Source organism: Rhinolophus sinicus, linkage group LG15 (genome assembly GCF_036562045.2).
Source record: "Rhinolophus sinicus isolate RSC01 linkage group LG15, ASM3656204v1, whole genome shotgun sequence".
Taxonomy (NCBI): Eukaryota; Metazoa; Chordata; class Mammalia; order Chiroptera; family Rhinolophidae; genus Rhinolophus; species Rhinolophus sinicus.
Genome location: NC_133764.1, coordinates 48,258,101 through 48,279,411, shown reverse-complemented (window position 1 = coordinate 48,279,411; position 21,311 = coordinate 48,258,101). Strand labels below are relative to the sequence as shown.

At 53.6% G+C, this 21,311-nt stretch overlaps 2 protein-coding genes across 20 annotated transcripts in view; one reads left to right on the top strand and one right to left on the bottom strand.

Moving 5' to 3' along the window:
* ZNF385C (zinc finger protein 385C) overlaps positions 1–16,145 on the top strand; it is a 52,306-nt gene extending 36,161 nt beyond the window's left edge. For 8 of the 17 annotated variants that reach the window (XM_019747582.2, XM_019747580.2, XM_019747581.2 and 5 more), the window contains 7 exons: positions 7,910–8,058; positions 9,862–9,972; positions 11,383–11,548; positions 12,846–13,136; positions 13,628–13,815; positions 14,147–14,257; positions 14,766–16,145. In XM_019747582.2, coding sequence (XP_019603141.2) covers positions 7,910–8,058; positions 9,862–9,972; positions 11,383–11,548; positions 12,846–13,136; positions 13,628–13,815; positions 14,147–14,257; positions 14,766–15,002 — 1,253 coding nt within the window. In that variant the 3' untranslated portion in view covers positions 15,003–16,145. Of the gene's footprint in view, positions 1–1,358; positions 3,960–5,045; positions 6,354–7,909; positions 8,059–9,861; positions 9,973–11,382; positions 11,549–12,845; positions 13,137–13,627; positions 13,816–14,146; positions 14,258–14,765 lie in introns of those variants that run through there. The other 9 variants (XM_019747573.2, XM_074319721.1, XM_074319724.1 and 6 more) reach the window with 9 other exon arrangements.
* On the bottom strand, positions 16,084–20,170 carry NKIRAS2 (NFKB inhibitor interacting Ras like 2). 3 transcript variants are annotated; one of them, XM_074319731.1, is made up of 5 exons: positions 20,044–20,170; positions 18,932–19,040; positions 18,446–18,519; positions 18,278–18,348; positions 16,084–17,717 (listed from the first exon to the last, which is right to left on the bottom strand). In XM_074319731.1, the coding sequence occupies exons 2-5, from the start codon at positions 19,023–19,025 to the stop codon at positions 17,621–17,623; spliced, it is 336 nt and encodes a 111-aa protein (XP_074175832.1). In that variant the 5' UTR covers positions 19,026–19,040; positions 20,044–20,170; the 3' UTR covers positions 16,084–17,620. The 3 variants fall into 3 exon arrangements, with proteins under 3 accessions (XP_074175832.1, XP_019603152.1, XP_019603153.1); XM_019747593.2 differs by having other exon boundaries at positions 18,278–18,519; XM_019747594.2 differs by having other exon boundaries at positions 18,278–18,519; positions 19,995–20,113.
* Positions 20,171–21,311: the final 1,141 nt, after the last annotated feature.

Here is a 21,311-nt window from a genome sequence, read left to right as displayed (position 1 = left end):
TGACAAACTTCCAGAAGGCTATCACCTTGGCCTTGCAACTCCTCCCCAACCTAAGACCCTTTGAGGTGAGCTGGAAAGGTCACAGCAGCTGTTTTAGCCACCCAACGGGTGCCCAGGAGCCCACTCCTGGCTTTCTGCCTGAGAGATCATGCTTCCTTATTCATTCACTCCTCAAATTTTGTGGAGTACCTGCTGAGTGCCAGGCTGTTCCCTTCTCTAGGGTTCAGACATGAACAAGAAAGTTACCTTTCCTTAGAGAATTGGGGAGAGGGAGAGGGAGGGAGGGGGTAGGGGGAGGGAAAGGGAGAGGGAGGGAGAGAGAAAAAAATATTAAGCAATAGGACTGCCCTGCACAGAAATAAGCAGATTTGTGAACTGGGGAGTGCAATGAGGGAACAAACAGACTGACAGGGAGTAGTGGTAGGAAAGAAGGGGACTTCCTAGGAAAGGCTAATTAGAGAAGCCTTCTCTGAAGAAGGGACAGTTAAGACCAGAGGGGTCTCTGAAGAAGGGAGAGTTAAGACCAGAGGGGAAGTGGAATAGACAAAGTGTTGAGAGGGAGGATGGGAACATTCTGGAAGAAAGCACAGCCTGTGCACAGGCCCTGAGGATGGGAATCGGGCACTCTGGAGGAACCAAGTAAAGGCCAGTGCAGCTGGAAGGGAAGGGAGGCACAAGGCTGCCAGCGAGGTCAGCAGTGCCTAGATATTTGCAGACCTCAGAAGAGATTCTGGCACTGACCTCAGCAACAGGCAGAAGTGGAGGGGTTTTAAGCAGTGTTTTTAAAAGCCCCCTCTGGCTGCTGGAGTCTGATTGGCTCAGAGATGGGTAAGAGTAGAAACCCAGAGTGCCATCAGGAAGTGACTAGCATAGTTCAGACAAGATGTAGGTGGTCTGGGTGAAGATGGTGGCAGCAGCATGGAGAGAAGGGATGATTTAGAGGTAGATTGGGGACGTGTAATCAACAGGACCTGGGGATGGACCAAGTGCTGGATGTGGAAGAGAGCGGGGCTTAGAGAGGCAGGTTTCTGGATGGAAGGATGGGCCATTTCCTGGGCTGGGGGCAAACTGGGAGAGGAGCATACTTTGTAGGGACAGATTGAGAGTTCCATTTAGACCAGCCAGGAAGAAGGCTGGATAGAGAGGTGTGGTCCTCAGAGGAGTGGCCCGGGCTGGGGTTGTGTATTTCAGAGTGGCTAGCAGAGATGGTTCTGAACTCTTTGGACAGGTTGCGTTTGGGAAGAGGAGGTGGAGATGATAACACAGGCCAGGGAATGGCTGATGGGAGAAGGAAAACCAGGGAAGGTGGAGTCTTGGGATCCAAGAGAAAAATGTGTTTCAAGGAGCACATGGTGAGCAGTACCAAATGCCACTCAGAGTCCGGGGGAAGAAGCCCAATCACTCACATCTGGCACCACAGAGTGCCTTTCCTTACACTGAACAAGGAAGCTGTCCCTGGAATTCTACTCATCTGCCCTTCTTTTACCTACCCACTAAGTGCCAGGTTCCGCACAGAGTGCTGGCTATAGTATCAGGTAGACAAGGCAGTTACTGCTGTCTCGGAGCTTAGACTCATCTAGCCAACAGCCTCAGAAACAAGAAGTTCTTTCATGTAGCCAAAATAAATCCTTTCATTCTTTTAAACAACCATCTGTTGCTGAGAGGCATCTGCGTGCCCAGCCCTGTACGGGGACTTAGAGATCCGAAAATGAACGAAATGTCATCTTGGCCTTCCAGGAACCAAGTACAGAAATGCTCAGAGAATCCCTGCGTTCACCATGCAGGAGGGATTATGGGAGACCAGAGGGCAGGTACCAGCCCAGGGGATATCTGAGCTGCCCTCCAGGAATGAATGGGAATTGGCCAGGGAAAGGGGAGGGGTGGGGAATTCCAGGCACAGAGGATGAAGGCAGGAGAAAAAGTAACAGTAATGTGTGGAGGGGAATGGTAAGCGTCCGGAGTTGGCTGAACAGACCTAAGTGACAGGAGGCTCTACAGGTGTCCAACGGCTGGTGAGGTGGGAGCAGCCTCGCTGGCTCATGGGGAGGTATGTAGACTTAGGCAACAGGACACCGCTGAAGAGGTGGAAGCAAGGGAGTGACATAGTTGGAGCTGTGTGTGGCCTTGCTCTCTGGTTGCTGCATGAGGGATGAATTTGTGGGGACAAGTGATAGCAGAGGCGGAAGCAGCTGCGTAATCCAGGTGAGACGGTGTAGGCCAGGGTCTAAATGTGACCTGTGGGGACAGGAGGACTTGGGATCTGATTCTGCCTCAGCCCCTCACTGCTTGTGGAACCTTGGGCGAGTCACTTAAAGTCCCTGAGCCTTGGTTTTCTCCTCTCCAAAGTGAAGATACTACCCTCAGAGAGTCCTTGCAAGAGGAATCTTGGTCTCCTCTTGGAGTCACTGGAAAGTACATAGCACAGGGCCTGACTCTGTTCACGCTCAATAAATGAAAAATGGCAGTTAACTGCTATTGTTATCAGTAGGCATGGAGAAGAGGGGACAGACAGGTTCGAAAGATAATTAGGAGGCAGAATTCGGCATGTTTTGGCCATCAGCTGGACATAGCCTTCTGGTTTTGAACTGCTGCTCATCCTGGCCTCATACCTGGGGTGGTGGGAGAGTGAGGGAAACAGAGGCAACCAGCTAGGTGCCTTCACTCTGGGGCCCAGCCCCCACTTCTAGGTTGCCCTTCCCAGAAGCACACTGCGTGTGTGTGCATGTGTGTGTGCGTGTGTTTAGGGAAGGGAGGTCCAGAGAAAACCAATCCAGTTCCTCGGTCTTGTGGCTCTGGACGCTCAGCTTTGTGCTGACTTCCTTCTGATGAAGTAAGTGACTGGACTGGAGGACCCGTCATCCTTTGGGCAAGGAGTCAGGAGGTCTGAGTTTTTCTCGCTCAGCCACAAATTATTCATGAGCCCTGAGAATCACTCTCTGTCTTCAGGATTTAATTCCCTCACCTATAAAATGTGGTTGCATAGACTGTACCAGTCTTTCCATCAGTCAAGCTAATCAGTGCCCTGTCCTAGATGGAGGGAGACCCTGGCGGGGGGGCTCCATACTGCCCCCACTTCGGATAACTCTGTGGCCCTTTGCATGACCCTGCCTACTCCCAATGTCCCTTCCCCATTGGGTCAAGTCTGCCCTGGGGAGTGCTCTGTGGGCAGTGTGAACCCATGATGGACTCCCTAACACCCCTCCCTTGTCTCTTTCATCTCCAGTCTCCCACCGGCAGAGCAGGAATAAACTTTCCTGCTAAGTTAGATGGATGGTCCCCATTAGCCTGGCGGGCTGCCCCTCTCCTGCCTCCCCACCAACTCTCCTTGTCAAGGGAGGTGCCTCTGTGTGTGGGGGGAGGCTGAGGGGCAAGAGCATTTGGGTGGGGGTTGGGGGTACCCTGCCCCTGGAGCAGGAATGGTGCCCCCTGGGAAGAAACCAGCGGGAGAGGCCTCCAACTCCAACAAGAAGTGCAAGCGTTACTTCAATGAGCACTGGAAAGAGGAGTTTACCTGGCTGGACTTTGACTACGAGCGGAAGCTGATGTTTTGCCTCGAGTGCCGCCAGGCCCTGGTGAGGAACAAGCATGGCAAAGCTGAGAACGCCTTCACCGTGGGCACTGACAACTTCCAGCGCCATGCCCTGCTGCGCCATGTGACCTCTGGGGCCCACCGCCAGGCTCTGGCGGTCAACCAGGGCCAGCCCACTTTTGAGGGCCAGGCTGAGAGAGGAGGGGCCGACCCAGGCTTGGCCACCACCCCCACCTCTGGGAACCTTAAGGTGGAGGGGGATCCCGCCAAAGTGGCTGTGCTGACCACGGTGTACTGCATGGTCAAGGAGGACGTGCCTGATGACCGCTGCTCAGCCCTGCTCGAGCTACAGAGGTTCAACCTGTGCCAGGCGCTGCTGGGCACAGAGCATGGCGATTACTACAGCCCCAGGAGGGTGAGGGACATGCAGGTGGGTGGCAGCCAGAGCTGTGGGGGAGGGGTGGGGGAGGGAGGACACGGAGCTCTCTGGGCACGGAGCCAGCATGCCAGGCCTCTGGGCAGTGGCCAGAGCACTTCATTCATACCTTTACCCATCATAACCGTCACTGAGAGTGTACTGTGTGCCAGGGCTTGGGCCAGCTGCTGGGGACACACAGTGAAGCAGCTAGACCTGTGCCCTGTCCTTGGGGGCACAGGAGCACTTCCCTAGGCCAGAGATTGCAAACTGGTGGCCCCGAGGCTTCATTGGCCCACAGCTGTGTTTTGTTGTTTTCACAGTGTTTTTGAAAAACTTAAGTTAGCTTCCAAGTTTAACAAAATGAGAGATTACATATAAAAATTTGGATTTGTGACTTCTACTGAAAATCTGGGTCCCTATTTCTCAGGGCAAGAAGTAGTGGAGTTGGGGAGCAGGCATAGCCTTCCCCGTTCCATCTGCTTTATGTCTGGCCCACTGCTAGCTCAGTATTACCCACGTGGCCCCTGGGGGCATGCAAGTTGCAGCTCTGTCCTAGGTACTAGCTGTGTGAGTCCTAGGGGCTAGTGTGAGGGTGGGGGAGTTGATCTCATTTTACAGAGAGATGACAAACAGACAAACAAAGCACACTGCTGGGACCCTGTATCACTGGTTGGGAGCTGAGAGTGAATGTGTCTGTCAGTTAATCCCTGAGCAGCAGAGTAGAGGGAGACCCCCAGGAATAAGAGACTGGGCGATACTGTAGAAACACATACACACCAAGTGCTGTAGAACCTTTATGGTTTATAAAGCATTCTACATGTATAAACACAACACAAAGTTACATTTATAATTCACAACAACCTTTTGAGGAGATTGAGGGCACACATTAACCCAGTTTTAGAGCTGAGGAAACTGAGGCTCAGAGAGGTGAAATGACTTGTCCAAGGTCACACAGCCAGTAAGTGGCAAAGCTAGGATTAGTCCCTACGTCTGTCTGATCCCAAGGCCTGTGCTCTTTCTCTCACCCTGTACTTCCTGCCTCTCCTCAGGACAAGCCTAACTCTGTCCTCCCTCCTTTTCTCTCCCTGGCTGTCCCAGGTGGCCATTGCCAGTGTCTTGCATACAGAGGCCTGCCAGCGCCTGAAGGCATCCCCATATGTGGGGCTGGTGTTGGACGAGACCAGGGACTGGCCTGAGTCCCACAGTCTGGCCTTGTTTGCCACTTCAGTGTCCCCCTGCGATGGCCAACCTGCCACCACATTCCTGGGCAGTGTGGAACTACAGGAGGGCGAGGCCACTGCTGGCCAACTCCTGGACATCCTGCAGGCCTTCGGCGTGTCAGCACCCAAGTTGGCCTGGTTCAGCTCGAGCCTCCCCAGTGACCGCCTCGGGAGTGTGGGCCTGCAGCTCCGGGCCACCTGCCCTCTGCTCACCGAGCTACACTGCCTCCCAGGCCGGCCAGATCCTGAGCCCCCTGCCTACCTAGGTGAATATGAAAGTGTACTGGATGCCCTTTTCCGCCTCCACGGTGGCCCCAGTTCCCACATGGTCCCTGAGCTCCGAGCAGCACTGGACCTGGCAGCTATTGACTTGGCAGGATCACGGTCAGTGCCCTGGGCCTCCCTGCTACCCGTCGTGGAAGCAGTGGCTGAGGCTTGGCCTTGCCTGGTGCCCACACTGGAGGCCTCTGCTCCAGCCTCACCTACAGCTAGGGCGCTGGCCCTGGCCCTGCGCCAGTTCACCTTCGTGGCCTTCACCCATCTGCTGCTTGACACTCTGCCCTTTGTGCAGAAGCTCGCCCTTGTCCTGCAGCCAGAAGAGCCGGACCTGGCCTTGCTGCAGCCCCTGGTGATGGCAGCCGCAGCCTCCTTCCAAACACAGCGGCGCAGCTCAGGGGGCGCGCGCCTCCAGGGCTTCCTGCAGGAAGTGGCAGCCTCCGGCCCGGACTTGGGCGGTGGGCGCTGCATCTACCGCGGCGTGGAGCTAGTCGGCTACTCTGAGGCTGCAGTCCGGGGCTTGGAGCGTCTGCGGGGGGCCTTCTTGGACTCCTTGCGGAGGGGGCTGCGGAACTCCTACCCCGGACCCTCGCTGGATGCTGTGGCCGCCTTTGCAGCGATCTTTGACCCCCGCCGCTACCCGCAGGCACCGGAGGAACTGGGCGCGCACGGCGAGGGGGCACTGCGGGTCCTGCTGCGCGCCTTCGCCCCGGCGGTAGTGCGGCAGCGTGCGCTGGGCGACTTTGCGCTCTTTAAGCGCTTGGTGTGCAGCCTCGGGCGGCTGGGCCCACGGGCTCTGTGTGCCAAGCTGGCGTGCGCGCATTCCGAGCTGCACGAGCTCTTCCCAGACTTTGCCGCCCTTGCTGCCCTGGCCTTGGCATTGCCTGTGGGTGCCGGCCTCCTGGATAAGGTCGGCCGCTGCCGAGAGCTGCGGTGGTGGGGGCAGGGCGGGGCCGGGGGAGGCCGGAGTGACCCCGCGGTCAAGATCGCTGTGGATGGGCCCCCGCTGCACGAGTTTGACTTTGCGCTGGCGGTGGAGTTCTTAGAGAGTGGGTGGGGGGAGGGGCTGCTGGGGTCGCAGCTCATGTGAGGGTGGCCTCCTCTCTATCCAGCCAGCCTGGGGCCCTGGGCACTCCAAGGGCCAAGCTGGCCTACTAACTGTGGCCTTCCACCCACCTTCCTCATGCTGCTTCTGCTCCACGCTGAGTACTAACCCAGCCCTGTGGGCTGTGAAGGAGGGGCTGGGTCCAGGGGGGCCTGGGCAAGTGGGCTGAGATGCGAGGATCTGGGCACCCTAAATATTGCTCCTGACCATTTGAGAGTTTGGTGAGGAGTAGCTCTCATCCTTTTCCTTCTGGACTCAGCCCAAGTTTTGGCCCTAGAAAAGTTGGGGGGCGGGGTGCCTTGGTTGGAGGAAGGAAGACTGGGTCTTCAAATTAAGGGATTTAGGGAGAGGACAATGGGTCCTTGTACTGTTTCTTAGCCCTCCTCCTGGCAGCATCTCTTCAGATATGGCTGGAGAGCAGATGACTATCCATGTTTTTGACACACAGCACAGTACCCTCTCTGTGCACAAGCTAACAGTTAAAGGGAGGTAGTGCTGCCCTCCCTCCCCTCCCCACCTATAGGCTGCTGAGGCTTTTCTGTGTGTGACCATGTATATAGACATATAAATCTATAAATGTGAAATAAATCTATCTTTCATAGTGTTAACACATAAATCTAAAAGGACATCTTCTGGTTTTGCAATGACAGGGCCCAAAAAAGTCCCAAAAGAACTGGATTTATTTCTAGTTTTTTTCTTCCTTGAAGTCTGGTTGTTCCCCCAAGTTCCTAGCCCTCCTCTGTCCTTGCCTCAGACCTTTAAAACCAAAGACTGTAAAAACCACAGTGCTGTACCCTGGGGGAAGCATTTGGGGCGTCACCAGAGCTGGGCAACACATCCCTTGAGTCCCATGGGTTTCCTATCCCCTCTGTCAGCCCGTGCTATGAATGGTGTGGGGATCTGGAGAGGGGGAGTTAGTGAGAAGGGAGGGGCCTGACCTTTCCCCAGGCCTCCTGGGTTTGGGTTTAATTTGCAATAAAGTGGAAACCCAGCACATTGTGCAGCCTGCATGGTGGTGTGTGTGTGTCAGGGGCTACCGGGATGCCTCTGTCCTCTCCCTTGGCCTGACTCCCTTTGGGGGTTCATCGGGGTCTCTGGAAGGGCAGGAGGGTCATCCTTCTGGGCTGGGAGCCTTGCGCTGTAGATTCCCTGCTTCTGCTTCCCCAGTTGTGGAGAGGAGAGGCACAAAGGTGGGCTGTGATGGCCCTGAGCTTGGCCGGTGCTACTTTATGAAGAGGGTGACAGGGGCTTCTGCCTTGTCTCCACACCCAAGAAGCCCATCAGCCTCTTGTTCTGGCTGTGGAGGCAGGAGAGACCCCTGTGGCTCCCCATTTCAGACCCTGCCCTTCTTCCTCCTGCAGCAGGCCAAGCCTCCAGTGCCCCAAGCCCCCTGCTGGCCTCCCTGTCCCTGCCTGCCAGGCCTCTGCAGCCCCCGCTGGACTTCAAGCACTTGCTCACCTTCCACTTCAATGGCGCCGCCCCGCTCAGTCTCTTCCCCAACTTCAGCACGGTATGGGCTGGGCTGGCGGGTGGGGGCATGCAACCAAGATGGGGGTGGGCAGGGAAGGTGGGCTCAGAGGGCCAGCTCTCAGAAGCTGGGTCTAACCAGGAGCTCATTCTCCTCCAACATCCCCAAGAGACTAGGTGCTCCCAAAATAGAGACTCCTAGGCCCAGCTCTCTGGGCTACAGAAGGAGGATGGTGTCACCCCCTCCCCCCAAAACAACTGCTGGGCCTGTGGGGTCTGTACTGTAGGTTTCACTTGAGTTTTGGTAGAGGGACTTCTATGGATGATTTATGTATGCCTGTGTGCAATTAGGGTGTGCCTTTGTTTTAGTTTGTGACTCTCTAGGTCTTGTGTATTATTTGTGGATGTGAGTTTGTATGTTGGTGTCCAGTGTGTGTTTGTAAACAACTCTTTGTGTCTGGGTATGTAAGTAATGTGTGTGTCTGTATCTGAGAGGTGTTTCGTGTCTTTGTCAACTATGTGTGTGTTTGGTGTGTGTCTGACTTCTGAGTGTGTTTTGTGTGAGTGGGGTTATTGTGCATTTTTCTGTGGTTGTGCCATTGGTGTGTGTGTGTACATTTTTGCATATCTCTGTAACCTATAACTGCCTATAAGCTTAAGTGCTATCTGTCTGTATACTAGTCTATGTATTTCCACGTATGCATGTGTGTGAACAAGTGTAGTGAGTATGAACTTGACATCACTACATGAGCTGTAAGGAATGTCCCCCTTTTAAAGTTTAAAAAATCAAATATAGTCATTGATGAGCCCCACACAATTCTGGCAAAATGGTGGGAAATTCAGCCTCAGTTACCGTGAGGAATCCCTTCCTGCCCTCCAGGGTTTCACAGAGGTCCTCTGGACCCTTGGGGAGGGTCCTCTGGTTTTTGGTTTTTGCTGTCACTTGCATGGTCCCTCAAGAGTGGGTGAAGCCACCATTGTCCTCATCGCTGGGGGCCCTGCAGGCCATTCTCTGAGGTCCTGTCCCCTGCTATCCCGGCCCTGGGTTTTGGGAGGGTTAGAACCTCTTTCAGTTCACAGGGACGTTTCTGAAACCCTGCTTTTCTCTCAAAGCCTCTGTTCTCTTCTCAGGAAGGCTTGGAAAGTTCTTCTTGGCAGACAAGCCCAGACAGCTTCTGCTTTTGGCCCAACAATCCAGGCCCCTGAGAAAAGGGAATGTAAAGGCTTGCTTTGATAGAAAAAAAAAAGTACTTAAAATAAAAAGACACACAAATTAATACTCCAAAGAAATGATCCTACTCCTCAGAGAACCCTCTAGCCTCCACTTGCAGCCGCTTGTTCCCTCCTGGCCCCCCACCTTCCCCGAGCCGTATCCTCCTCTCCCTCTCAGGCCCTGTGACAGTGACGGAGCTCATACGATAAGCCTGATCTCCCCCAGCCCACAGGTCCAGTGCAAGGCTGGGGTTATGGGAGAGGAAATTCCAACACGGGGACTCTTTGTACATTTCCTGCCTCTCCCTGCCCCCAATTCTCTGTCCCAATAGTGTGATTCTTATGAATGAGGAAAAAAACAGAGACCAGAAGGATAGCAAGACACGCCAAGGTGGTTACCAGGACATGGTTCTATCTCTTAAGATCATGGAGGTCACCCTGGCTATTTCCTGCCACCAAGCAGAAGCCCAGGCTGACAGATAAAGGCTGTTTCTTTTCCTGTGTCTAACATCGCAAGGATGGGAAAGTTCTTCCTAGGGGCTGACCACTGCTCTCCTCAATAATCTTTAATAATTACTGTCTCCCCTTCCGAAGCCAACCCCAGAGTTATTATGCCCTCCCACCCCCTTCACAGATGGACCCTGTCCAGAAAGCTGTCATCAGCCACACGTTTGGGGTCCCTTCCCCTCTGAAGAAGAAGCTCTTCATTTCCTGTAACATCTGTCACCTGAGGTTCAACTCAGCGGTGAGAGGGAATAGTAGAAATAGGCTTGGGAGGGGGCTGGGCAGGGAGAGGGCTGGAGACTGGGTTTTTGGGGTCTTTCCTGGGTTGTGGTCCGTATTTTCCATCTCTGGTTGCAGAAGAGGCGCTCCTGGTCCTTTATCCATCCATCCTCTCCTCTTCACAGTCCTCTGCCCCTTCCCTCTCTAGTCTCCCTGGGACTCCATTTCTTTCCCCTGTGCCTGTCCTGTGTTCTGGATCCAAGAGAGAAGACTGTCCTTTCTCCCCCACTCTGGGTCCCAGGGGTCACCCCATCAGCTCCTGCTTTGGAGCTAAGTTCTTAAAGCACCTGGGAGCTTACAGAATGTGCACATGCCCATCATCTTACTGAGCTCTCATGATACATCTGTGAGATGGATAGAGGCACTATTATCATCCCCACTTTTCAGATGAGGAAACAGCCTCAGAGAGGTTAAGTGACCTGCCTGAGGCCACACAGCTGGTAAGTAGCATAGCTGGGATTTGAACCCAGGCTTGGCTGACCCTAAGACCCGCATACTTTTTTCTACCATAGCCTGGCCCTAGATAGTGGAGGAGCCTCATTCTGGCCTCCCAGGGAAGGTTTACCTTCTGTCCAGGTAACTCTGGGGTTTGGGGGAGATGCTCTCAGCAGACCTGCTCTGGTGAAAGCATCCAGGAGGTGAGGGGAGGCACAGGGCCTGTCTTTCCTACATTTGGGAGCAACAAGCAGGAACCCCTGGTTGAAGGAGGAAAGACACTGCCAGGCCAGATTTGGGGGTTGTCTCCAGGCTTCAGGTTACATGAGTTGTGCCCAAACTGGACAAAGACTTCACTCTGAGGGAGGGACTGTGTCTTCTCCATGCTGGGCCCCTGGCACAATACCTGGCAAATAGCCAATGCTCAATATCTATTTGTTGAAAAAAATGAACAAAAGGATGAATGTTCTGGGGTGCACATACCCCAAAGGGTGAGGACTGCTCTGTTTTCTCCATTTGTACATTTATAAACTTGGTAACTAACATTAATTGAGCACCTCCTGTATGTACTAGACCCTTATTCAGGTTCTCATCTAATTCTCACATTCCCGTGAGGTCAGTGTTACCATCGCAAGTTTACGAGTGAGGAAACAGGCTCAGAGAGGTGAGGTGACTTGCCCAAAGATGCACAGCTACTAAGTGGCTGAATCAGAATTTGAAGCCAGAGGCTGCCTGACTGGGACTCATGTATGAGAATCTGTTCTGTAAACCTCATGGCCACACACATACTGTGATGACGATGGTGGTGATAAGGATTTGCCCCTTGTGTGGCCCCACCCCTGCCTCCCTCTAACCTGTCCTCTGCCCAGCATCAGCTCATGGATGGGACATGTGGACACAGTGAATGAATGGTAACCCTGTGCCGTCCCCTCCCCAGAACCAGGCTGAAGCACATTATAAAGGCCACAAACACGCCAGAAAACTCAAGGCTGTCGAAGCTGCCAAGAGCAAGCAGAGGCCCCAAACCCTGGCCCAGGATGGGACACTGGTGTCCCCAACCCCACCTGTGGCCAGTGCAGCCCCTGGAGAGCTGCAGAGCAAAGGTCAGTCCTGAGCTCTTTGCTTAGCTCCCTGCTCCAAATCTGGTTTCTGACAAGGGACTGAGACATTTCTGCTGCTTCTTAGTTTTGCTTGTGTTGGAGTATTCCCACACAGAGAAAAAGGCACACATCCCAAGTGGAGAGCCCAAAGAATTTTCCTTTCTGAATATACTGAGATCAAGAAACATCTCTCAAGCACCCAGAAGCCCGCCTCGGGCCCCCTCCTAGTACTGCCTTGTTGTATTAGTGTCCTGGGGCTTTTGTAATGAATGACCACGAACTGGGTGGCTGAAAACAACAGACATTTATTTTCTCACAGTTCTGGAGGTCAGAAGTTTGAAATCAGGGTGTCGACAGGGTTGGTTCCTCCGTGGGGACTCCAAGGGAGAATCTGTCCCATGCCCCTCTCCTAGCTTCTGGTGGTTGCCGGCATTCCTGGACATTCCTTGGCTTGTGGATGCATTGCTCCAATCTCTGCCTGTCTTCACATTTCATTGTCCCATGTGTGTGTCTCTGTGTCTTCACGTGGTCTTCTTATAAGATGACACCAGTCATTGCATTAGGGCCTACCCTAATCCAATATGACTTCGTCTTAACTAATTACATCTGCAAAGACCTTATTTCCAAATGAGGTCACATTCTGAGGTCACAGAAGGACATGAATTTTGGGGTGACACTGTTCAACCACCTACACCCCTCCCTCCAGGGTACCTACAACCCTAACTTTTCTCAGCATAGGTCAGTTTCACTTGGTTTTGGTAAATCATATCATATGTAGGCTTCTGTGTCTGGCTTTTGTTTATCTTCATAAACATACATCAACATTCATTATAAGATTCTTTGTGTTGTTGCTTGTCGCTGTAGTTTGTCTTTTTCCATTGCCATGTAGTATTCCATCGCATGACTATACAACTATTTTATTTGAACTGATGGACATTTGAATGGTGTCCAGTTTTGTACTATTATGAATAGTGCTTTATGAACATTCTAATACTTTTTTTGGTGATTTCTGCGTACTTAACAGTTAGCTAATAACTAGAATATCAGGGCTGTGAGGGCTTTCTGAGATTACTGCGTCCAACTTTATGATTTCAGATGGGGAAACTGAGGCCCAAAGAGGCCTAAGTCTGCCCAGTGAGTTGGTGGAAGAGTGGGGTCTGGAATTCAGTGCTGGTCATCCCTGCACTAGTGACCCTTCCACTCTGCCATGCCAGCCCCAAATGTCAGTACTTAAAATCATGGTCTCCAGAATCATCTCAGGCCTCACACTCTTACCCGATGCCTTGCATCTCCCCATCAGTTCCTGCAGCCCCTCCTCCTGGCCCCCCACTCCAGCCACCACTGACTGCCGACCCAACGCCCAGGGAGTCAGCCCACTCAGACCTCTTGGATGCTGCCTCCTCTTCCTCTTCTTCCTCCTGCCCACCCTGCTCCCCAGAGCCCGGGAGAGAGGCACCAGGGCCTGAGCCAGTGGCAGCTGCCGTGGAAAGCGGTATGAATGGGGAAGGCAAGAGTGAGAAGGGGCGCCTCTACTGCCCCACGTGTAAGGTGACAGTGAACTCCGCCTCCCAGCTTCAGGCTCACAACACAGGTCAGTGCCCCACTAGCTGAAGTCTGGGGGGAAGGAGAAGACAGGAAAACTGCCCCTCACCAGATGTGGGCAGGCTTGTTGGCAAAATCATTGTGGTCAGCTGTTACTGGGTGGGCACTTCGGGTCCCCTCGCTAATGCTTAAGGAGGGAGAATTGGGAAGAGAAGCAAGAACTGAAGGGTCACTCCAGAGAGGACAGGAGATGCCTCTTCCATCTCTCCTTATGTCAGATCCAGAGGAAGGGACTGAGATGAGAGAAGGGAAGCTGACCAGTTACACTGCAAGGCCTTCCCTGGGGGAGGTTGGCTTGAAATGAGAGAAGCTGGGAAGACTTTGCAGAGATGGGAAAGAGAAATCGCATGTGGCTGGTGTGGAGTATAAGTTCTGAGCAGCCTTGAGGCTAAAGGGACAACCAAACTAGTTGGGAGAGGTCTCTGTGGCCCTTGCAGCCCTTCTTCGGTGCTGACTGGCTGTCTTCTTTCCTCCCTCCAGGAGCCAAGCACCGGTGGATGGTGGAAGGTCAGCGAGGGGCTCCTCGAAGAGGCCGGGGCCGCCCCATGTCCCGGGGAGGAGCTGGACACAGGGCCAAGAGAGTGACCGGGGGCCGGCAGGGGCCCAGCCCCCCTTTTCACTGTGCTGTCTGTCAGCTCCAGGTCAATTCAGAGACCCAACTGAAGCAGGTGGGAGAAGGGAGACCAGGATTGAGGCTAGAGCAGGGGTGAGGGGGTGGGACCAGCACCAGGGGAGGAGGAGATAGCCTGAGGAGAGAAGGTGGGGAGAGCAAAGCCAGGGGGAGCTGGTAGAGGAAGAGGAGCAAGGCTAGAGGGACAGTGGACTCCTGGAGGGCAAAGGCCAGTACTTACCCCCTCTTCCCAGGGCCACTCTAGGTGGATGCCCAGTACATGTACATTCAATGTGTGAACTGTGGGTAGAGGAGGGTGAGCTAGTCGAGGATGATGGGGGTCCTTGGGCTTCCTCATCTTGTTCCCAGTCTGTCTGTCTGTCCATTAGCACCTGAGCAGCAGGAGGCACAAAGACCGCCTGGCCGGGAAACCCTCCAAGCCCTCCAGCCAGCACAGCAAGCTGCAGAAGCACGCAGCGCTGGCTGTGAGTATCCTCAAGGTATCTGTCTCCAAGCAACAGGACTGGGACCCTGCTGGGAAGAGGGGAAGCGGTGAGGGGGGGGGAAGGGGGCGGGGAGGCAGCTGAGGGGGCTGGGGCAGGAATAAAGCCACCCCCTTCGAGGCTGCCTGGGCAGAGAAAGAGCTGGGGTTGGGTCTTTGGCTGTCCGGTGATCTGCCCAGAGGAATTTCCGGGGAGGTGGGCCTGGGTAGGAATCTCAGCGGCAAGAGCAAGGGGTAGGCGTACATCTCCTAGAAACCATCTGTACCCCCACCCCGAATAGCCTCCTGCCTTGGCCTGTCCTGATTCTCCTCCCTCTAGACAGGAAGACAGGTGGTGGAGAAAGCCCTTTGGAATGAATGTTTGTGGGTGGGAAGGGAGGAGGATTTAGGTTTGGAACTCTGAAAGGCACGTTTTTCCTACAGCAAAAAGCCCAAGGACGGAGCTGAGGGAGGGGGCATTTTCTGGGGTCAGAGACTGTGTCCAGTCCTCTCTCTCTTCTTTGCAGTCTAAACTGGCCTTGCAGAAGCAACTCACCAAGACGCTGGCAGCCCGCTTCCTGCCCAGCCCAATCCCCACTGCAGGTGCGGCCATCTGTGCCCTGCCAGGGCCCCTGGCCCTCCGGCCTGCACCCACCGCAGCCACCACCCTCTTCCCAGCTCCGATCCTCGGCCCAGCTCTGTTCCGCACCCCAGCAGGAGCCATTCGCCCTGCCACGGGACCCATCCTCTTTGCTCCCTATTAGCCCTCCTGGGGAGGCATGGGCTGACTTCTCAGCATTCTCCCTACTCTTCTCGGATCCTACATCCCACAGGGGACTGCCTTTTACAGCCTAGGAGTTCCTGACCAATCTAGGAAGAGCTGGGCTAGTTTTAAGGGCAGCTGCCCTTCACTCCATCTGGACTGAGGGTTCCACCAATACCCCTTGCCCAAGGGCCACTCCCAACCTCATTTCCCCAGCCTTCTAGGGCTAGTCCTGGGCTTCCTTGCATTTCCCAGCCTGATTTACAGGGAGCAAACTGAAATCCCAAAGATCTATGCAAAATCCTAGCCCCACCCCCATGGTGCTCTCATCCCCCCCAACCCCAGACCTATACCTACATGGCCAGAGGCCCTAGAAATCTAGCCTGGGGACAACTTTGTGACCTCTATTCCCATGCCCTGGGGAGGCCTTCCCCATTCACTGGATTCTCTGGAGAATGACTGGGGATGAGGGATGGGCTCAAGCTGGAGTGGGTTCAAGGCTACCTGGAAAAGGTGACCCATGGGGGTGTGGTGGAAGACTGGAGGAGAAAGAGAGCAGTGCTAAGGTGGGGCATTGATAGCAGGGGCTGGTGCTGAAAGCTTTTGGCGTCTTCATCTGCTCTATCGGGGTGGGGCTAAGACGGGTGGTAAAGGTGGTGTCCTGGCTGGGCCGTTTTAATAGAAGTGATCAATCCCCTCTTCGCCTTTCTCTGATTCCTCCTGAATCCCAGCTCTGGAATCCCTCAGACTATGGACTCAGCTAACACTGGCTCCACCCCAGGGCTCCCAAATAAGTGCTCTCCCTTCTAGCTCTTCACTCCAAACTGGTCCCTAGCACTAAATTCAGCTCTCTCCTCCCAACCAGCACCCCAGAGCTCCCTCACTGTGAAGCTGAGTATTGGGATCTAGTCTGATACACTCTAAAGACCCCTTTTCATGCTGTCAAAGTTAATGTCGCAACCTCCATCCCACCCCAACACCCCCCCACACACCCCACAATATGGGACGTTGCCAGTATCCACCTGTATCTTTTTTCTTTTTTTAGATATTTCCAATGGGAGAACAAGGAGGGAGGGGGGGACTTTTTGATAACAGTTGTGGTTTTATTGTGTCCAATGCATCAATAAATGAACTTTAAGCCTGAGCTTGTATATGTCCTAACTTAACTTGCCCAGCCCTGGGCCACCTGCCCCTGCTCACCTCTCCTGTTTTGGGGAGGCGGCACATATTGGAGGTCACCTGGCTACAGGGGCTCACCTATGGTAGCTGTGCCCATTAGAAGCATGAAGTGGGCACAGGAAGTTGTGGGTCATAAGCTCACTTTATAGCATGTCAAGTGTAACTACCCTTCTGAGCCCCCACAGATCTGTCAGCTCCTAAGAAGCTATTTGTTTGCCTAGTTCTTCTGTTCAGGCATCTGAGGTAAGAAGGGCTAGAGGAGCACCTTGTCCAGCCTTCACCATGGCAGCATACTAATTTATAACAGGTAACTTATAAATAAAGTCCAGCTATTAGCTGAAAACAACCACAGGAAGGGGTGAAGACCAGCTCCCAAGGGTGTGAGGTTCCCCATTGGGCACCACACTGAGCAGCCATTCTGGCAAGTACAGCAGATAGTTCTCTCCTGCCCCCTGGTGGTTGGCAGAGAGCAGTGTTCCAGCCTCCAGGGCCGGTAGGCATAGCACCTTAAAGAGAAAAAAGCAAAGGGTACAGTCATAGCCTGCCCAAAGCCATGGGCATGATAAAATCATAGGCCTGGAGAGGATCTAGAAGGTCATCTAAGCAACTCCTATCACCTTACAGATGAGAAAACTGAAGCCCAGAGAGGGGAAAGGCCTTGCTGGGTCACGAAGCCACTTGGTAACAGCCCCGTCAGCATTCTGTTCCACCTCAACCAATGAGACCTATCTGCTCCCTGAGCAGGAAGAGGAAGCGAAACAATTGGGGTAAGAGGTTGAACAGAAAATCATACTTCCCAGGAGTCTGGCTTCTTCCAGCCAAGGTACAGACAGGAGAAAGGTCAGGGTGCTGGATGAGGGCGCACCCCTAACACCAGCATGCACACGCAAACACAATATCTGGCTACCCTTTCCCGAGTCCAGGCTGGTGCCCTAAGTGTGTGTGTCATCGACAGAAGACCAGAAGTGTGGGACCCCCGTGATTAGAACCAGGCCTAGACTGGGCACTGACTTCTGTACGGCAGCTATACTTCCCATCCAGGGCAGGTGGAAGGGACACTGACCCACAACTGCCCCAGGTCACAGTGGGGCAGATATGACGAAAGCTGGGGTGGAGAAAGAGGTTGGGGACGCTAACCTAGATTATTTGCACTTCCCGGAGTTGGGAGGGAGCAAAAGTGGCCTGAGCCTTGGACAGCCCAGCTGCCTGGCCCAGTGGGGAGTTCCTCTTTCCCCTCAACCCATCTTCCAAAGCCCCAAAAGCTGGACCGAGGTTGGGAAGAAAGGATGGCAGCTCTTCAGCCATCCAAGGAGCCGCTGCCCTTGTTCTTGCGGCTGAGGGGGAAGGCGGACTTGCTCTGGGGCTGGGTCATCTTGCTGGCCAGGTAGACGAAGGGCTCCAGGAGGGAGCGGCGGTCAGCCACCGACACCTCCCACAGCTTCACCTTCTCCGACTTGGCCCAGTGCTGAGCCACATCGGGGTCCACACGCCGCTGCTCCTGCAGGTCACACTTGTTGCCGAGGACCACGATGGTGACCTGGGACAGAGGGACAGAGTACAGGCCTATCAATGTACCACGGACCTCAGGAAGGAAAGTCTCAATGGCTCATGTCTTCCTATATTAGAAACCACAGACTGAAGGGAAGGAGATGGTTGTTTCCTCCTCTCCTCCTTCTGTTCAAATTTTGGCCTCCACCTCGTCCTACCTCCGGGAGTTCCAATACAAGCCCTGAATCACCCATGCCTGCTCATCACTAGCAGTTAGTTTCTGGCTAAACAACTGGTGAGGCAGCACTCCCAGAATGCCTGTAGCCTAAAGAGGGCTTTCACAGCTCAAAGCACAGAATCATAAGAAAAGACTAATAGGGGCTTCACGTAGTAGGTCAGGGATCTCTTAAATTGAAGAGAAGCCTCTTCAGTTGAGCTGCCTCAACATGGGGCCACCCCCAGCGGTGAAGATACCCCCCAGCAGCCTCCATTGCCCCTCTAGCTCCTATCCACTTCCTGGCAAATGAGTGAAAAACAGAGCCATGCCAAGCCTTCCAAGGCCAGCACAGGGCCCACTCTCTCTCACCACTGGAGCTCACACACACACACCTCCTTCTTGTCCTTGGATTTGTCGATTTCCTTCTTGAGCAGTTCCACGCGCTGGAAAGACTCTCGGCTGTCTGTGCTGTAGACCAGGACGTAGCCGTCAGTGCAGGAGAAGCAGTGCCGGGGCAGCTCGGCCCCATCTCGGAGCCCCCGGGTGTCATAGAAACGCACCTGCTCCCGCACCCCCCGGTCGGTTTCAATGGAGCCCACGTAGATGTCTTCCTGTGTCTCAATCATCTCAGAACCTGGGATAAAATGAGGAGAAAACTTGTTTGTAGGGAGGAAGGAGGTGGGAAATGTGAGTGACTGAGCATATGCGTGTATATCCTGACAGGGTGACCAGACAGGGAAAGAAAGGAATGTGGGGGCCAGAGACTGAGTCTGGCAGGACTGGAATGATTTGGGGGAAGAGACATTAATCTCATGTTCATACCCTGCCAAACAAAAGTGTGACTTGGGAGCATTCCTTCCTCATATCAGATATTGGACTTCCTTCCTCCAGATCTCAATGTTGTAGGGCTGGGGGGCGTAATGTAAATTTTACTCTTTTGGGGTGCAAGAACCACCAGGAGCAGCTCTTAGCCTCTGTGTGTTGATATCAGATCCTGTTCGTTATTCTTCACCTTCTATCATTCCCCTACCCCCAATAACACTCACCCACTACATGGTTCCCGTACAGAAGCTGCTCCAGGATTGACGTTTTGCCCACAGATGCCTGGCCGCACACGACCACCTTGCAGCTCTTCCCCATGCTTAGCCTTCAACCCTGAAAAACAGAAGCACACTGGGTGAGGTGGGATGAAAACAGAGGGCAGCCTTCCCATAACTGAGAGCCCCAGTTCTGGGCTGCATGTGTAGCCTCAGGGACTCAGCACTGTCCCCTGCTCTAGTCAGGGTGGATGTCAGAAGTTTTGTGCCTAAGTCCACTACTGGACAAGGAGCTGTATCTTATTCACCATCGTTATTCCCAATACCTGGCCAGTAACGGGCACAGCGCGGGTGTTCAGTAAATGCTGCCATAAAGGGGTGAGTTGCTGGTTTAAATGAACCACTGGCCAGGTTCCTGTGTCCACAGGACGCGGAGGACATGGAAGGGGGCTAGGCCTCAGCTTCCTCTTTTTAACTACAACCCCACGGAGAAATAAGCAGGAACACTATTTTGTGTGGATCTGTCTTAAGCTACTCTTCCTGGGGACAGTGAACAAATAAGGAGGATACTTTTGCTTTCCTGTACGACTTAATCTAAACAATAGTTAATTCCCTATAATTCCTAGCTAAGTCCACGGCTAAGATGAAGACCATCAGACAAGAAAGGAGGAAGGAATCTATGGGGAAAAGTCTCTAGAAAACAGGCAATTTTTGCTGCCCTTGGACTGATAGACCCAGAAGAGAAAGCTCAGACACAGAAACCCCTGCCCGGACACAGAGGAGGTCCCAGAGACCTTCTCGAAGGCATTCATTCCAAACACAGGTTTCCGAGGAGCCCCAGACAGATTCCCCCAAAGAGCAGAGACACAGAGATCATTCCCAAAAGGGGTCCCAAACAGAAACCTCTCCAGAGGAAACTCCTGATACAGATCCTCCTCCCCTCACCCGAAGGACTCCACAGACTGAGCCCTGAAATTAACGATACCCCAAGAGAGACAGCCAGCGGGGCCTCCGCCAAATTTCCCCAAGAGGAGACCCCCAGAGGGAATCAAAGGAGGGAAAGATCTGCCACCTAAAGCGACCCTAACGCGGTGGCCGATCCCGGCCTCCCAGCTCCGTACCTCCCGGGGCTCTCGCAGCACCCCGGCCAGGCCCCGAGAGGAGCACCGGGATCAGGGGAGGGGCAGCACGGCCGCAAGGACACCGTTCTTCCGGGTCGATTCGGGCTTCGTCAGTACCTGCCCTCCCCCCCCCCCCCGCCCATTTCCGCCCGGCAAGACGAATTCCGGCGGCGGAGAGCGGGCGCCGTCCGCACAGCGCCCCCCAAAGGCCCTAAAGGCAAATGACGGCCAGGATCGGGGCAGCTGGTGCACCGCGGAATCGTAAGGTGCTAGGCTCCCTACACTCTGGTTGCCGTTCTGGTGTGTCTGATGCCCAAATATTCTTTACCTAAAGGCTACTATAGTATAGGAACACTTCATTTATTCAATCGTTTATTCAATCGTTTATTCTAAGTACCTACTCTATGCCAGGTACATGACCACGAACCTGGAAACGTGGGCGAATTAGACATGGTACCTGCCCGTTAGAACGGCACCGTCTAGAGGAGCTAGACATCCAAGCCACCAAGTAGAATACAACATGGTAAGAACTATTACAGAGCTGCTATGGGAGCACCGCAAGGGGGCATTTAACTTGGGGGCCTTGGGCACCACAGAGAACTTCCTGGTGGAGGAGGTCATGTCTGTATTGAGGTTTGAAGGGCTTGGGAGGAAAGGGTGGAGAAAGCGCGGCAAAAATCATGGCATTTTCTGGAATTACAAGTACTTGGGTTCTATATTGATGGTAGAAAGGAGCCAAATGATCAAAGGTCTTGTGTAGTAGGCCAAAAAGTTCAAACTGTATCCTAACAGCCAGGAAAGCTATTGGTAGGTTTTAGTGAAGCGACATCAATTTTTGCTTTTAAGGTCACTCTGGCAGAAGACTGAAGATTGGAAAGAGATGAGACTAGGGGGCCAGTTAGGAGACTTTGGCAGTATAGATCTGGATATATAGATCTAGAACTCGGAAGAGCAGTCTAGGTTGGAGATAGCAACAGACTTGAGAGTCACCAACAAATAAAGTTAAAGCTGTGGTAGTAGATGAGTTGGCATAGATGCAGAGAACACAAAATGGGAAGATGGGGAGAGACTGCTTTCTACATTAGACTGTAGACTGAGCCATTGGCAGGCAGGGCAGGTGGTCTGTGAGTCCGTGCCCTCCCAACCTAGAGTAGGGAGAGTAAGCACTTTGGAGAGGGCTGGATAAATGTTGTCTCTCTTGCAACCCAGCCTCTCCCGTTCTCCCCTACCCAATGGTGGGCGTGGTTTCAGTTCCTTTGGCACTCTGA

Excerpts from the sequence above, each read along its gene's own strand:
- NKIRAS2 (XM_019747593.2), bottom strand. The coding sequence starts at position 19,025 with ATGGGGAAGAGCTGCAAGGTGGTCGTGTGCGGCCAGGCATCTGTGGGC. Across the intron at positions 18,520-18,931 it reads GTACGGGAACCATGTAGTGG|GTTCTGAGATGATTGAGACA; the intron begins GTGAGTGTTATT and ends ATTTTATCCCAG. Across the intron at positions 17,718-18,277 it reads AATCCAAGGACAAGAAGGAG|GTCACCATCGTGGTCCTCGG; the intron begins GTGTGTGTGTGT and ends CCTCTGTCCCAG.